The sequence below is a fragment of the Aotus nancymaae genome, unplaced genomic scaffold, assembly GCF_030222135.1.
Source record: "Aotus nancymaae isolate 86718 unplaced genomic scaffold, 86718_ANA_hifiasm-v0.15.2.pri h1tg000028l, whole genome shotgun sequence".
NCBI lineage: Eukaryota > Metazoa > Chordata > Mammalia > Primates > Aotidae > Aotus > Aotus nancymaae.
The window spans coordinates 40,587,899-40,601,016 of record NW_026988441.1 but is presented as its reverse complement, the minus strand read 5'-3'; the positions used below and the strand labels follow the sequence as shown (position 1 = coordinate 40,601,016).

The 13,118-nt window shown below is 54.6% G+C and overlaps 1 protein-coding gene across 1 annotated transcript; it reads right to left on the bottom strand.

Annotated features, from left to right (window-relative positions):
* Positions 1–1,508: 1,508 nt before the first annotated feature.
* TBXA2R (thromboxane A2 receptor) lies at positions 1,509–7,488 on the bottom strand. The gene is made up of 2 exons (XM_064380740.1): positions 5,786–7,488; positions 1,509–1,754 (listed from the first exon to the last, which is right to left on the bottom strand). Exons 1-2 carry the CDS (start codon positions 6,569–6,571, stop codon positions 1,509–1,511), a joined length of 1,032 nt encoding a protein of 343 aa, XP_064236810.1. The 5' UTR covers positions 6,572–7,488.
* Positions 7,489–13,118: the final 5,630 nt, after the last annotated feature.

Genomic DNA, 13,118 nt, shown 5'->3' with positions numbered 1-13,118 from the left:
CTCCCGAGTAGCTGAGACTACAGGCATCCACCAATACGCCCGGCTAATTTTTAGTAGAGACGGGGTTTCATCATGTTGGCCAGGCTGGTCTCGATCTCTTGACCTTGTGATCCGCTGGCCTTGGCCTCCCAACTTGCTGGGATTACAGGTGTGCATCACTGCGCCCGGCCCACCCACTTTTAATAACATGTAGATTCCTGGCCGGGCGCAGTGGCTTACGCCTGTAATCCCAGCACTTTGGGAGGCCAAGGCGGGCGGATCACGAGGTCGGGAGATCGAGACCATTCTGGCCAACATGATGAAGCCCCCATCTCTACTAAAAACACAAAAATTAGCCAGACCTGTAGTCCCAGCTACTTGGGAGGCTGAGGCAGGAGAATCGCTTGAACCGGGGAGGTGGCAGTTGCAGTGAGCCGAGATTGCGCCACTGCACTCCAGCCTGGAGACAGAGCAAGACTCTGTCTCAAACTAACTAACTAAATAAAATATGTAGTTTCAAGGGTGGTTTGAATGCAGATTCCAGGACTAACCTGTAGCTCTCCCGCTACAGGATCCTGGGAGAATTCCAGGCAGTGCCGCCCGTCCGGTGATTAGGGAACACGCAATCTACAAGGGGAGGAGCAGCCACTTCCCCTCTGTCCCTCCGCAGCCTCCCCAGCCCCGCCCTCCTCTGCCCCGGGGGAGGTCCAGTGCACAAAACCCCAGAGACCGATGGCTTTTGGACCCAAAGGAAAATAAAACCAAAGACAGAGATATATTTTGGCGAGAGAAGGGGGGTGCCCCGTTCACATGCAATCCTTTCTGGATACAGGCTTCCCGGTGGGGGGTTCAAATTCAGGGTCACAGAGCAACGCGAGGCCGGGTGCGGTGGCGCACACCTGTGGTCCCAGCTGCTCGGGAGGCTGAGGCACAAGAATCGCTTGAACCCAGGAGGCGGAGGTTGCAGTGAGTTGAGATCGTGCCACTGCACTCCAGCCTGGGCCACAGAGCGAGAGTCTATCTCCTAAAGGAAAAAAAAAAAGGCTGGGTGCGACGGCTCACGCCTGTAATCCCAGCACTTTGGGAGGCCGAAGTCAGAGGATCACTTGAGGTCAGGAGATCGAGACCAGCCTGGCCAACACGGTGAAACCCCGTCTCTACTAAAAATACAAAAATTAGCCCACTGTGGTGGCAGGTGCCTGTAATCCCAGGTACTCGGGAGGCTGAGGAAGGAGAATTGCCTGAACCCAGGAGGCGGAGGTTGCGGTGAGCCGAGATCGCGCCATTGCACTCCAGCCTGGGTAACAAGAGCGAAACTCCGTCTCAAAAAAAAAAAAAAAAAAAAAAAGGATCAGGGAGGAGGAGTTGCGGGTCCCCAGTTTGGACTGGGGTCAGCCTCAAACCCTGCTGCTGATGCCCACTGTCCATCCAGCACCCCCAGCTCTGAGACCCTCAGAACAGGCAGATGGGTCGTCGGAGGAGACCCAGGGCTCCTCGGGGACGCGCGGGAGGGGCGCTCCTTCCCGTTCCTACTGCAGCCCGGAGCCCTGCGTCAGCTGGGGCTGGAGGGATAGCGACCTGGGCCGGGTGCTGAGGCGAGGCTGGAGGCGCCGGATCACGGCGCGGCGGAACAGGATGTACACCCAGGGGTCCAGGATCTGGTTCCAGGTGGCCACTCGCAGGTAGATGAGCAGCTCCCGCTCTGCGGCGCGGGACAGCTGCCCCGCAGGGCTCATGGCAGGCGGGCTCCGCAGCACCGTCTGGGCGATGAAGACCTGCAGAGGGCAAAGCTGTCAGTCACGACCCAGCCTGCAGCCACGCTGGCCCCGTTCCTGCCCAGCACCTTCTATCCCCTGAGTTCCAAGGTGCACTCCGTTTTTTATTTTATTTTTTATTTTTATTTTTTGTTTTTTTTTGTTTGTTTGTTTGTTTCTTTTTCTTCTTTTTCTACACTCCGTTTTTTAATTTAATTTTTTTTCTTTTTTTTTTTTAAGACGGTGTTTCACCATGTTGGTCGGGCTGGTCTTGAACTCCTGACCTCAGGTGATCCACCCGCCTTGGCCTCCAAAGTGCTTGGATTACAGGTGTAAGCCACCACACTCAGCCTTTTTAATTTAATTTAATTTAATTTAATTTTTAGACAGAGTCTGGCTCTGTCGCCCCGGCTGGAGTGCAGTGGTGTGATCTCAGCTCACTGTAACCTCTGCCTCCCAGGTTCAAGCGATTCTCCTGCCTCAGCCTCCTGAGTAGCTGGGATGACAGTGCTTGCCAGCACACCTGGCTCATGTTTGTATTTTTAGTAGAGACTGGGTTTCACCACGTTGGCCAGGCTGGTCTTGAACTCCTGACCTCAAGTGATCTGCCCACCTCGGCCTTCCAGAGCGCTGGGATTACAAGCATGAGCCACCGTGCCTGACCGGTGTGTACTCTGTTACTGTATTGCTGGGTGACCTCAGGCAAGTTGCCTAACCTCTCTGAGCTCCTTTTGATGGGATCATAAATTAGCACACTCTCAGCCAGGCAGTGGGTCGAAGCTGGTCAATGCAGGTCAATGAGGAGGATCACTCGAGCCCAGGAGTTCAAGACCAGCTTGGGCAATATAGATCCCATGCCTACAAAAGGTAGAAATAAATAAAAAAGTTACCCAGGAATGGTGACACTCCAGCCTGGGTGACAGAGAAAGATCCTGTCTCAAAATAAATAAATAACATTTTCATTTTTATTTTATTTATTTATTTATTTTTGAGATGGAGTCTCGCTCTGTCGCCCAGGCTGAACTGCAGTGGCACAATCTCGGCTCACTGCAACCTCCACCTCCCGGGTTCAAGCGATTCTCCTGCCTCAGCCTCCCGAGTAGCTGGGATGACAGGTACCCGCCACCATGCCCAGATAATTTTTTTTGTATTTTTAGTAGAGATGGGGTTTCTCTATGTTGGCCAGGCTGGTCTCAAACTCCCAACCTCAGGTGATCTGCCCACCTTGGCCTCCCAGAGTGCTGAGATTACAGCTGTGAGCCACTGCACCCAGCCTCAAATTTTTAAATGACAAAAATTATATTTACGTATAGGTCAGGATCGATGGGAAAATTTTTTAAGTTATATTTTAAAATAAATATTAAATATTAAATATTTAAAATAAGAATGCCATTTACAAATTAGTATACAATATATAAAATTATTGTTCATAATTATGTTGCCTGTTATGGATATATATATCATACAATTATATAATTAACATTTACATTATATTAAAATAATTTGTTCAAGACCAGCCTGACCAACATGGTGAAACACCATGTCTACTAAAACATACAAACATTAGCTGGGTGTGGTGGCAGGCGCCTGTAATCCTAGCTACTTGGGAGGCTGAGGCAAAATACATCTCAGAATAAAATAACACAAAATAAATTCATACATACACATTTTTTTTTTAAGATGGAGTCTAGCTCTGTCACCCAGGCTGCAGTGCAGTGGTGTGATCTCAGCTGACTGCAACCTCTGCCTCCCAGGTTCAAGTGATCCTCCCACCTGAGTCTCCCAAGTAGCTGGGATTACAGGTGCCCACCACCACACCCAGCTAATTTTTTGCATTTTTAATAGAGACAGGGTTTCACCATTTTGGCCAAGCTGGTCTCGAACTCCTGGCCTCAAGTGATCCACCTGCCTCTGCCTCCCAAAGTGTTGGGATTACAGGAGTGAGCCACCACACCCAGCCAAAATAATTTATATTACATTGGAATGCATTACTACATTAAAATCATTTCCTGGGCCAGGCCTGGTGGCTCACACCTGTAATCCCAACACTTTGGGATTACAGGACAATCACTTGAACCTGGGAGGCGAGGTTTCAGTGAGCCAAGATGGCGCCACTTCATTTCAGCCCGGGCCACAGTCTGACACGGTCTCAAAAAAAAAAAAAAAAAAAAATAGGGCTGGTCACTGTGGCTCACCCCTGTAATCCCAGCACTTTGGGAGGCCAAGGCAGGCAGATCACGAGGTCAGGAGTTTGAGACCAGCGTGGACAACATGCTAAAACCCCGTCTCTACTAAAAATACAAAAATTCCCTGGGCGTGGTGGTGCTCACCTGTAGTCCCAGCTACTCGGGAGGCTGAGGCAGGAGAATCGCTTGAACCCGGGAGGTGGAGGTTGCGGTGGGCTGAGATCGCGCCACTGCACTCCAGCCTGGGGAACAAGAGTGAAACTCCGTCTCAAAAAGATGAAATAAATTAAATAAATAAATAAAATCATTTCCTGAGCACCTACTGTATGCTGCGTGAAGCGGAGGACAGAGCAGTGGCGAAGAGAGTCCCAGGACACACCCTCATAGGCTCACAGTCCGGTCAGGAGATGGACACCCGGCCCAGGGGTTACAGCACGGGGTGGGCAAAGCTGTGACGGGACAGCGGCGTCAGAGCCCCGAGGAGGTTCCTGACCCGGCCCGTGGAAGTCACTGAAGGGCAAATCGGAGCGGGCCAGGTTTGTCTGCAGGAAGTGCCTGTGAGAACGTTCTTCATAGGGCAATAGGGAGCCATGGGCGGGTTTAGAGGAAGGGTTGACCCATGGGCCAAATCCAGCCTGACACTTGCTTTGGGTTTTTGCTTTTCTTGTTTTGTTTTGTTTTTTCTTTTTCTTTCTTTCTTTTTTCTTTTTTCTGAGATGGAGTCTTGCTCTCGCCTGGGCTGGAGTGCAGTGGCACAATCTCAGCCCGCCGCAACCTCCACGTCCTGGGCTCAAGCAATTCTCCTGCCTCAGTCTCCCCAGTAGCTGGGACTACAGGCGCCCGCCACCACACCCACAAAAGAAAAGATACAAAATTTTTGTATTTTTTTACCATGCTGGCCAGGCTGGTCTTGAACTCCTGACCTCAGGTGATCTGCCTGCCTCAGCCTCTCAAAGTGCTGGGATTACAAGTGTGAGCCACTGTCCCTGGCCTGTTTTGTTTTTTCTAAGAATGTCTTTCCATGTTTAAATGTTTAGAGGGAAAAAAAATAGAGGCAAAAATTGAGTGACATAAAAACGACATGAAATTCAAATGTCAGCATCCAATCAGTAAAGTGTAATCAGCTGCAGCCACGCCCACTCATTACGTGTTTCCTGTGGCGGCTTTCAATTGTGTGTGTGTGTGTGTGTGTGTGTGTGTGTGTGTGTGTGACAGTTTTGCTCTTGTTGTCCAGGCTGGAGTGCAATGGCACAGTCTCAGCTCACTGCAACCTCTGCCTCCCAGGTTCAAGTGATTCTCCTGTCTCAGCCTCCTGAGTAGCTGGAATAAAGGTGGCCACCACACCCGGCTAATTTTTGTATTTTTAGTAGAGACGGGGTTTCACCATGTTGGCCAGGCTGGTCTCGAACTCCTGACCTCAGGTGATCCACCCGCCTCAGCCTCCCACAGTGCTGGGAATACAGGCTTGAGCCACCATGCCCAGCTATTTTTTTTTTCTTTTGAGACAGGGTCTCACTCTGTCGCCTGGGCTGGAATACAGTGGTGAGATCACAGCTCACTGCAGCCTCGACCTCCAGACTCCAGCGATCCTCCTGCCTTGACCTCTCAAGGTGCTGGGATTACAGGCACCTGCCACCGTGTCTGGCTAATTTTTGTCTTTTTAGTAGAAGACGGGGTTTCACCACGTTGGCCAGGCTGGTCTCAGACTCCTGGCGTCAAGCGATCCTCCCTCCTCGGCCTCCCAAAGTGCTGGGATGACAGGCGTGAGCCACCGCGCCCGGCCCATCGCCAGGATTTGTGTCCACCCTGGGTGACCGGAGGCCCGGTCAGGAGGGTAGCAGGACCCCACAGAGCCCCGCCACTCACCAGCAGGGGCAGCCAGCACACGCTGGCCACCACCATGATCCCCAGGAGCTGGGCCATCATCTCCACCTCGCTGTCCCGGGGGCGCTGCTGGGCCGCCTCCTGCCCGTGGTAGACGTGGCACAGGGTGGCCACGCTGACCGTGTTCAACACGAAAGACAGTCCGACCGAGAGGCCGCCCAGCATGGCGAAGAGCAGCCCGAACGCCACGTCCCCGGGCTCGGCGCCCAGCGTCAGGAAGCACCAAGAGCCCGGGTACTGCACGGTGTAGCGGCCTACGCCCAGCAGGGGCAGCAGGCCCAGCGCCAGCGCGGCCGCCCACACCAGCCCCACGGTGGCCCAGGCGCGGCGCTGCGAGGTGACCGCCGGGCGCGAGAAGGGCCGGGTGATGCCCAGGTAGCGCTCCGAGGCCATGGTGGCCCCCAGCAGCAGCGGGCACAGGCCGAAGAAGACCATGACGACGCCCATGAAGCGGCAGAGGCGGCAGCTGGGGTCCACGGCGTGCCACTCCAGGAGGGCGGCGTGCTGGGACACCACAATGATGCCTGTCACCAGCAGCCCCAGGAAGTCGGTGAGGACCAGGCCGCAGAGGAAGGTGAGGAAGGAGGAGCGCGGGTGTGAGCCCCCCTGCCGGGCACCCGCCAGCACGCTCAGGGCCAGCAGGTTGGAGGCCAGGCCCACCACGCAGAAGGAGGCGGCGAACCAGGGCGAGGCGATCAGCCGCCGCTCCTCCAGGGTGATGTTTGTGGGCCGGAAACAGGGCCCCAGGGAACTGCCATTGGGCCACATGGCTCCGGAGCCCTGCGGGATCAGTCACCACCCCATCAGGCCAAGGCTGCAGACGGGGCTAGCTGGCACCGGTTCAGGCACGCCACACCTGAGAGGCAAGAGAAAGATTTGCTTGTAATTCTGCATTTCAGTGTAAGTAGCGCTGGTGAACTCCTATACAACCTTCAATGCCCCAACTCAAATATCCCTTCCTTGTTTTTTGTTTTGTTTTGTTTTTGAGACAGAGTCTTGCTCTGTCACCCAGGCTGGAGTGCCATGGTGCCATCAAGGCTCACCGTAGCCTCAACCTCTGGACCCACATGATCCTTCCATCTCAGCCTCCCAAACAGCTGGGACTGCAGGCATGTACCACTCTACCTGGCTGATTTCTTATTTTCATTTTTTGGTAGAAACGGAGCGGGGTGGTGTCTCCCTGTGTTGCCCAGGCTGGTCTTGAACTCCTGAGCTCAAGCGATCCTCCTGCCTCGACCTCCCAAAGTGCTGGGATTACAGGTGGGCTGCACCACCATGCTTAGCTAAATTTTTATTTTTAGTTTTTGTAAAAACAGGGTCTCACTATGTTGCCCAGGCTGGCCTTGAACTCCTGGCCCCAGATATTGCCTCCTTGAGGAAGCCTTTCCCGACTTAGCTCCGTCTCCACCCAGAGGGTATTCCCACTGTTCCTGCGATGAGGTCCAGCCTTGCGCTCTTACTACCTCTGGACTTGTCAAGGGTAAAGACTTGTCAAGGGTAAAGACCAAGGCCATGTTTTCCGGGGTCCCTGGAGGACACCAGGAAGTATTTGTGGGTCCCAGAGATGGACTGAGGAGCCCTAGATTTGAACTCTAGCCCTGGTGCTCATTATGTGACCTCAGGCAAGTGATTGCTACTCTCTGTGCCTCAGTTTCCCCATTGGTCACCTATCCAAGCCCTGGGCAGATCACAGACACCAGAACACATTTCAGCCATTGTGAAACAGAAATTCTGACACTGGCTGGGTGTGGTGGCTCAGCCCTGTATCCCCAGCACTTTGGGAGGCTAAGGCAGGAGGATCGCCTGAGCCTAGGAGTTCAAGACCAGCCTGGGCAATGTAGCAAGACCCCGTCTCTACAAATAATACAAAAATTAGACTGGCGTGGTGTGTGTCTGTAGTCCTAGCTATTCGGGAGGCTGAGGTGGGAGGATCACTTGAGCCCGGGAGGTTGAGGCTGCAGTGAGCCGTGATCGCGCCACTGCACTCCAGCCTGGGAGATAGAGCGAGACCCTGTCCAGTGTCAGGAGGGACGGTGGGGGGCCAGCAGCTGGCCAAGAGTCTCTGGTTCTCACCCGGGCTCTGAGGTCAACTTTGAGTCACAATGTGTTGTGAATGTGAGGTGTGAGTGGCCCAAGCTTGTTGGTATTTTAGGGGGAACCAGGGGATCTTGTGTCCCCACACGTGAGAATTGTGTGCATTCCTTTTTCTCCATTTTTTTTTTTTTTTTTTTTTTTTTTTAGACAGAGTCTTGCTCTGTCGCCAGGTGCCAGACTGGGGTGCAATGGCGCGATCTCGGCTCACTGCAACCTCCGCCTCCCGGGTTCAAGCAATTCTCCTGCCTCAGCCTCCCGAGTAGCTGGGACTACAGGTGTGCGCCACCACACCCGGCTAATTTTTGTATTTTTTTAGTAGAGACGGGGTTTCACCATGTTGGCCAGGATGGTCTCGATCTCTTGACCTCGTGATCCGCCCACCTCAGCCTCCCAAAGTGCTGGGATTCCAGGCGTGAGCCACCGCGCCCGGCTCTTTTTTTTTTTTAATTTGAGACAGAGTGTCGCTCTTGTTGCCCAGGCTGGAGTGCAGTGGTTCGCTCTCGGTTCACTGCAACCTCCATCTCCTGGGTTCAAGCAATTCTCCTGCCTCAGCCTCCTGAGTAGCTGGGATTACAGGCAGGCACCACCACACCTGGCTAATTTTTGTATTTTTTTTCTTTTTTTTTTTAAGATGGGGTTTCACCGTGATAGCCAGGCTGGTCTTGAACTCCCAACCTCAGGTGATCCACCGGCCTTGGCCTCCCAAAGTGCTGGGATTACAGGCATGAGCTATCTATCACACGTAGCCTTTTTTTCTCCATTTTTGTGGTATCGCTTTTATAATAAGAAATAGACCCTGAAATCCAGTTCTATTTTGGGAACAAAAAACACAGCTTCTTTGGAGTGAGGTTCCCAGGGACAGGCTGTAGACAGCGGTGGGAGGAGACCCGTTCCCCCGTGTGGGGCTAACGCCCAGCCACCCACACAACAAAATCAAACCCAATCCTGGTGCGGTGGCTCACGCTCTCATCCCGGCACTTTGGGAGGCCAAAGTGGGCAGATCACTTGAGGTGAGGAGTTTGAGACCAGCCTGGCCAACACAGTGAGATCCTATCTCTAAAAAAAAAAATATCTGGCTGTAGTGGCATTTGCCTGTAATCCCAGGTACTTGGGAGGCTGAGGTTGGAGGATCGCTTGAGCCCCGATGTCAAGGCCGTGGTGAGCTATGATTGTGCCACTGCACTCCTGTCTCAGAAAAAAAAAAAAAAACCCAAAAAACAAAAAATGGGGCCAGATGTGATGAGTAAAGTAAAAATAAAATAAGATGTTCCAAATCCAGCTCCAGCCAAGTGCAGCGGCTCACACCTGTAATCCCAGCACTTTGGGAGGTCAAGGTGGGAGGATCATCTGAGGTCAGGCGTTCGAAACCAGTCGGGGCAACATGCTGAAACCTCATCTTTTTTTTTTTTTTTTTTTTTTTTTGAGGCGGAGTTTCGCTCTTGTTACCCAGGCTGGAGTGCAATGGCGCGATCTCGGCTCACCGCAACCTCCGCCTCCTGGGTTCAGGCAATTCTCCTGCCTCAGCCTCCTGAGTAGATGGGATTACAGGCACGCGCCACCACGCCCAGCTAATTTTTTGTATTTTTAGTAGAGACGGGGTTTCACCATGTTGACCAGGATGGTCTCGATCTCTTGACCTCGTGATCCACCCACCTCAGCCTCCCAAAGTGCTGGGATTACAGGCGTGAGCCACCGCGCCCGGCTTGAAACCTCATCTTGACTAAAAATACAAAAAGTAGCTGGGCATGATGGCGGGTGCCTGTAATCCCAGCATTTTGGGAGGCCAAGGAGGGTGGATCACCTGAGGTCAGGAGTTCGAGACCAGCCTGGCTAATAGGGTGAAACGCCATCTCTACTAAAAATACAAAAAATTAGCTGAGTGTGGTGACAGGCACCTGTAATCCCAGCTACTCGGGAGACTGAGGCAGGAAAATCGCTTGAACCCAGGAGGCAGAGGTTGCAGTGAGCCAAGATTGCGCCACTGCACTCCAGCCTGGTCAACAAGAGTGAAACTCCATCTAAAAAATAAAAATAAAAATAAAAAACAGGGCCGGGCGCGGTGTCTCACACCTGTAATCCCAGCACTTTGGGAGGCTGAGGTGGGTGGATCACCTGAGGTCGGGGGTTTGAGATCAGCCTGACCAACATGGAGAAACCCCGTTTCTACTAAAAATACAAAATTAGCTGGATGTGGTGGTGTACGCCTGTAATCTCAGCTACTCGGGAGGCTGATGCAGGAGAATTGTTTGAACCCGGAGGCTGAGGCAGAATTGCTTGAACCTGGGAGGCAGAGGTTGTGGTGAGCTGTGATTTCGCCACCGCACTCCAGATTGGGTGACGAGAGCCAAACTCAAAAACAACAAAGAAAAGAGTACTGGTGATGGGACTGAAGTGACCCACTCGAAGTGCTCAGCACCCACAGTCATGCTCAGTGCACGCTGGCCCGGAGGCCCCCGGCTTGTGCGGCCGCACGGTTCACGCGTCCGGAGCGGCCAGATGGGTGTCTGCGGCCCAGATGCTGGGCTTGGCTATGCTTTATCCAGACTCATAAATTATCCAGCTTCTGACAGCGGCACTGAGCTCCCTTCCGGGGTGGACAGCTAAGGCCACTGCCGCCTTGGTGGTGGGAGGCGGGGCTTCCAGAGGGGAAACTGAGGCCTGGAGCGCCGATGAGGCGGTCGGCGGGGTGGTGCTCCTCGAGGCCTCTGGCGATCATCGCCCTCCACCCCGTGCTGCTTTGCTGCCTGGGATTTGGATTCCTGCGCTTGGATTTCCCCTGGACAGGCGCTCCTCCCTTGAGAGCTGGTACGTGTTTCTGAACATTCCTGGGACGTCGGCTGTCCCTGCGGCCACCGCCCCGGCCGCAGCCTCTGCCTGGAGTAGCCTCCAGTCCCTGCTGGGTCTCATGGCCTCCTTGACCACACTGCACTCTACTCACCAGGGGTCACACACCTCCCTCTGCTGGGAGCAAAGGCTCTTGGCCCCGGGGAGTCTGGAAACCGGCACTGAGTCCTTCTGGCCAGAGATGGCGGTTTCCAGTCCCCCCGCCTCCACTCTCCACGCTGGGTTCAGGTGAGAGCAACCGTCTCAGGTTCTCCAGGCAAGGAGGCCAATAGGGGACCTGGCAGGGCCTCCCTTCCCTCCCACATTGGCCAGGAGGGGTGGCAGGGCCCCCACGCAGCTGGGAACTACAGCAGCACTGTGGGACTTTTGGGAAAATGACTGTCCCTGTGTCTGCGGGGAGGAGTCTGGGGGGAGGTAAGTCCAGAATTTTGCAGCCTGAGAACTGAGGTTTGCCCTTAGCGGGTCCAGGGTTCTGGACTTCTAACGAGCTTCCAGTCCTGGAATCCAGGAGGCCTCACTATTCTAGAATCCCAAGAGGCTGATGTTCTGTAACTCTTATGGGAGTTTGGCTGAGTCCCGGGTTCCAGAAATGTCTGCTCTAGCTCCTGGCTGCTTTCTGGAGGGTGGACGGTGAGTTCTCTGTCCCCGGATGCCGCCCCTGCCAGGGGACCCGCCGTGCCTGCGGGGAGTGGAACGGGGAGGGCTCTATCTGCCACTGCTTCCCGAGGCCTGGGTGCTGGGCTGGGCATGGGCACCCGGCCTGGCTCACCCATGCGTGACTGCCAGTGGAATGTGAGCCTGGGTTCCCAAGTAGCAGCCTGTCCTCCATCCACGCAGCCCCGCCCTCCTCCTCCCCGCTGGAGCCCGTCACCTCCCCATCCATCCATTTCTCAGCAAGTCCCCTCTCCTCACCCCCTACCCTGCCGGCGGGTGCTGCCTACCTGTCCCATGGCCTGGCCCGTTCCAACCCCCACTACACAAGCTTGGAGGCTCTAGTCCCCGATCTGCCACTGCCAGGCTGGGGCTCCACCTTGCCGGGCCTCAGTTTCCCCGCTCTGTGCAATGGGGGTGAGATTCTGATCTCCACGCCGAGAGTGCTTAGCCCAGGCCTCCCTGGCTCTCACCTCTACAGGGCGCCTGCACTGAACTCACAGCTCAGCTCCCTGCAGGGTACCCAGGCAGCCAGATGGGAGCCCTGAGGCTACCTGTCACCAGGTAGGCCTCGGACCTTGGATCCACAGCGTTCTTCTGGGCCTGAAACGTCAGAGACCAGGCCAGACCCTCCCAGGCCTGCTGTGGATGTGAAGGCCCGTGCCCGTGGACCCCGCACCGACGCCGAGGCAGACACACTCCACACCCTGCGGGGCCCACTGCCCTTCACCACAGAGCTCCGTTTCCGGGAACATTTCCTGTTTGTGACACCAACAGGGTCCCCAACCCAGAGGGTGCAGGGCGGGGGCTTCCCAGCCAGCCAGGCTACCCTGTGAGCCTCAGTTTCCCCATCTCTCCAGTGGGCACACCCCCAGGGAGCATGCAGGAAGCCTCCTTCACACAGGGGCCTGCAGGGGGCTGGAGGTGGGACCCAGGCCGGGCAGCTGGTGGATGGTGGACCATGGGTTACAGTGATTCCAATGACATGAACCTCAGGCTGCACATAGACAGCCAGACGCGCACACACACAGACACACACATTCACAGACAGCCACACACAGACACACACACACACAGACACACAGACACACACACACTCACACTCACACAGAGACACACCAGCCAGACACACACACACACACAGACACACACTCACACTCACACTCACACAGAGACACAGACAGACACACAGAGACACACAGCCAGACACACACACAGACACACACAGACACAGACACACACACAGCCAAACACACAGCCAGACACACACAGACACACAGAAACATAACGGACACACACACAGGCAGAAATGTGACAGACACACAGAAACACAGCAGACAGATGCACAGACATGCACAGAAAGACACACAGGAGCACGGCAGATACACGGACACACGCAGACACACATATTCAGACACAGGCAGAAATGACACACAGGCAGAAACAACAGATGCACAGACACACACACACAGAAAGACACACAGATGAACACACAATGGTAAACAGTCACAGACTCTCAGAAACAAAGGAACACACGGTCACACACACACAACCACCAGACACGCAGACACAGACACACAACCAGAGCTACGCATGGTTCCCTCCCCAAAACAAGATGCAGCTGCACAGACGCACTCACTCCCTGCCACACCCAGGGCCTGGCCCCCTCCCCGGCTGCAGGCCCCCCACTCATTCACAGCCAAGTGGCCCCACAGAGACCAGAGAG

What these genes read in the sequence shown, in the direction of transcription:
- TBXA2R (XM_064380740.1), bottom strand. Translation starts at nt 6,571, where the DNA reads ATGTGGCCCAATGGCAGTTCCCTGGGGCCCTGTTTCCGGCCCACAAAC. An exon ending in TGTGCTGGCTGCCCCTGCTG is followed by an intron (nt 1,755 to 5,785) that starts GTGAGTGGCGGG and finishes TGCCCTCTGCAG; the next exon opens with GTCTTCATCGCCCAGACGGT.